This window comes from Oryzias melastigma, linkage group LG11 (assembly GCF_002922805.2).
Source record: "Oryzias melastigma strain HK-1 linkage group LG11, ASM292280v2, whole genome shotgun sequence".
Lineage (NCBI taxonomy): Eukaryota > Metazoa > Chordata > Actinopteri > Beloniformes > Adrianichthyidae > Oryzias > Oryzias melastigma.
Window position 1 is genome coordinate 736,686 of NC_050522.1, and position 3,168 is coordinate 739,853.

Sequence of the window (3,168 nt, forward strand, 5' to 3'; positions counted from 1 at the left end):
AAAAATATCGTGATAAAATCGAAATCGTGAAATAAAATTTAAAAAATCGTGATTTTATTTTTTTGCCATATCGCCCAGCCCTAATTCAGACTAGCATTATCTGCAATAATGCTGAATTTGGCCGCTGGAGATGCAGACAACGGCTGAAGATGCTGAAATTGATAGCTTAAAAAGGCTAAAGCTGATAGCCAGCTAAAGTATTAGTTAAATATTAGCCTAAAAAAATTATAATAAATAGCCAAAATAGCTAGCATGCAGCTGAAATATTAGCTGAACTCCAAATTTGCCTAAAAAACCTGAAAAAAACATAAATTGGCCAAAACAGCTAGCATGTAGCTGAACTATTAGCTAAATTCCAAAACAGCCTAAAAAACAAAAATAAAGAAAGAAAGAATAATAAGTAGCTGGCATGTAGGTGAAATATTAGCAAAACTCCAAAGTAGCCTAATAAAACCTTAATACATTCCAAAAAATATTCCAAAAAGCTGGAATAATGCCATTATAACTTTCAACTTTACTACACTCTGACTTTATATCATATAAAGTAACGACTAATCGACTGTTTTAATAGTCGATTAGTTGACTAATCGTGGCAGCCCTATTATATTCTGAGGTTTTCCATAAAAATGTTGACATGGAAGAACCTTTGGCCTAGAAGCCGTTAGCTAGCCCTAGCATAAACACACCCATGCTAAGCCGCGCATTGTTTACATAGCATGCCTTCTCCTGACAGCGCGGAAAACAACAGCAACCATCAGACAAACATGCCCCGTCATATCTTATTTGTTTGCTGATAAGACGTGAAACCAACCGCCAACATTTATCAACTCGAGCCACGCTGGAAGGAGAAGATTTACAAAATCAGTTTGATAGCATCCAGACTAGCGTTCGACAGAAACATGGGAAGAAATCCATAATCGGACACGTCGGGAGTTCCCATAATGTGTGTTTTCTCTACAATTAAACCAATATATCACGTTAGGACGTGTGGTGAAGGGTGGTAATTTGTAACAAAAAACAGACTTTGTTTATGTTATATAACCAAAAGAAAGGCTGTTGTAAAACTCCTGAAAATTCATTCCCAGCGCTGAGGGATCAGGAGGTGTCCGGGGATGGAACTAGCGCTCCGGCTAACACGTCCAGACTGGGAAAAGCTGTGCAGCTAGCTTAAGAACACTGATGAGAAACGCTGTTCGACTGCGTCTGCTGACTGTGCACATCCTCCAGGAAAACGAAGCCGCTCGAACCAACGGTGTATGTTTGACCACACAGACCCAAACAGCCCAGGACTCTCCCACCCCTCTCCAGGTCGCTCACCGTTCTTCAGCGGCTCCAGATCCCCGGCGTCCTTCGTCTCTTCAGCTCCTTCTCCGGAGCTCATGGCTGCTGCTACGACCTGGACTTCAGGATCTCCCCCCCAAACCGACAGCTACGGTGTACAGCCACTCCCGTCTGAACAAAAGCCTCCTTAATGCCACATGGACGGTCACGGCGGCTCCTGAACATTAGCCGAGCCATCTGCAGTCCTCCATCTTGGGGGAGCGTAATTGGAAACGGTCTGCCGGGGGCACCGGGTTCCTCCTCGGAGTGAGGCCGAGGGGAGAGTCCAGGGAGCGGGAGGGGCTGGCTCCGCGTGCTTTCGGAAGTAATTCCTCAGTGGGTCATCAGAGCACGAGGCGCTCCAACTTCTATGAAGTGCTCTGAAGAATAATATCATAACCGTAAATCTGCTTCTGTGGAAATCACGTTTTTTCACCCAAGAACTTATTTATGTCGTGATATACACGCTTTAGTTTTTCACTTGTTTCTGCTGTGTAGAAATCTGTCCAAATGAGTAGTTACTCATTTACAGAGGATACGTTTGGGTTCAAACAGAAACAGGTCAGCTGGGTTGATCAAAGTTCTGTCACAGTTCTTCTTTCTTTGGCTCCATGGCTCCATCTGCTGGTAGAAACTGGAACTGACATCTGCCATCAATCTTCGTTTCATTGGCCAATAATTGGTTTGTTCCATTTTGTCATTTAAGTTTTTTTTTTTAAATTATCTTATAATAGTACAATAAACGTTTTTTTTTTATCCACTCCTAGTCCTAAATTAAGAGGTTTTATGTTTTTTATCAACCTTCAAAAATGCACCCATGCCAGATGACTGAGTAAAATGATGATGATAAAATCTGTTCCTTCAAGGGAAGGCATGTCAGCAGTGTTGAGGAGATCCTCAAAATATTCCTTCCACCGCCTGACAGTGTCCCCAGTTGAGGTCAGCAGATCCCCACCTGCACTGAAAATGGTGCCTGCAGAAAACTGCTTTCCCCTCCTGAGGCGCCGGATGATTTGCCAGAATCTCTACGAGGAAAACTGATAGTCCTTCTCCATGGCTTCACCAAACTCCTCCCAGGACCAAGTTTTTGCCTCCAAAACAGCCGCTTAGACTGCCGGTACCTGTCAACTGCTTCTGGAGTCCCACAAGGCAGCCAGGTCTGATAGGACTCCTTCTTCAGCTTGACGGCATCCTTTACTTCCGGTGTCCACCACCACAGGGTTTGGGGGTTGCCGCCACGACAGGTACCAGAGACCTTGCGACTGCAGCTCCGGAAAGCAGCAGAGGCAATAGAGGTGGAGAACATGGTCCACTCGGACTCTATGTCACCAACCTCCCTCGGTACCTGCTTGAAGTTTTCCCGGATGTGGGAGTTAAAGACCTCCCTGACACAGGGTTCAGCCAGACGTTCCCAGCAGACCCTCACAGTACGTTTAGGTCTGCAGAGTCTTCCCGGCCTCCTTCCCTGCAAACAAATCCAACTCACCACCAGGTAGTGATCAGTGGACAGCTCTGCCCCTCTCTTTACCTAATTGTCCAAAACACACGGCCGGAGATCGGCTGAAACGACTACAAAGTCGATCATCGATCTCCTGCCTAGGGTGTCCTGATGTCAGGTGTATTGATGGACACCTTTGTGTCCGAACATGGTGTTTGTTATGGACAAACTATGGCGTTCACAGAAGTCCAACAACAAAACACTGCTCGGGTCCGACCAATCACACCCCTCTAGGTGCCACTGTCATTGCCCACGTTGGCATTGTAGTCCCCCAGGTGGACAACAGAATCCCCCATTTCGGCACTTTCCAGTACCCCTCCAAGAGACACCAGGAAGGCCGGGTACTCCGA

At 45.8% G+C, this 3,168-nt stretch overlaps 1 protein-coding gene across 3 annotated transcripts in view; it reads right to left on the bottom strand.

Annotated features, from left to right (window-relative positions):
* The window catches only part of LOC112136294 (triple functional domain protein), a 92,931-nt gene extending 90,522 nt beyond the window's left edge, over positions 1 to 2,409 (bottom strand). For 2 of the 3 annotated variants that reach the window (XM_024257902.2, XM_024257900.2), the window contains exon 1: positions 1,318 to 2,408. In XM_024257902.2, the coding sequence (XP_024113670.1) occupies positions 1,318 to 1,381 (64 nt within the window). In that variant the 5' untranslated portion in view covers positions 1,382 to 2,408. Of the gene's footprint in view, positions 1 to 1,317 lie in introns of all 3 variants that reach the window. The other variant, XM_024257903.2, reaches the window with a different exon arrangement.
* Positions 2,410 to 3,168: the final 759 nt, after the last annotated feature.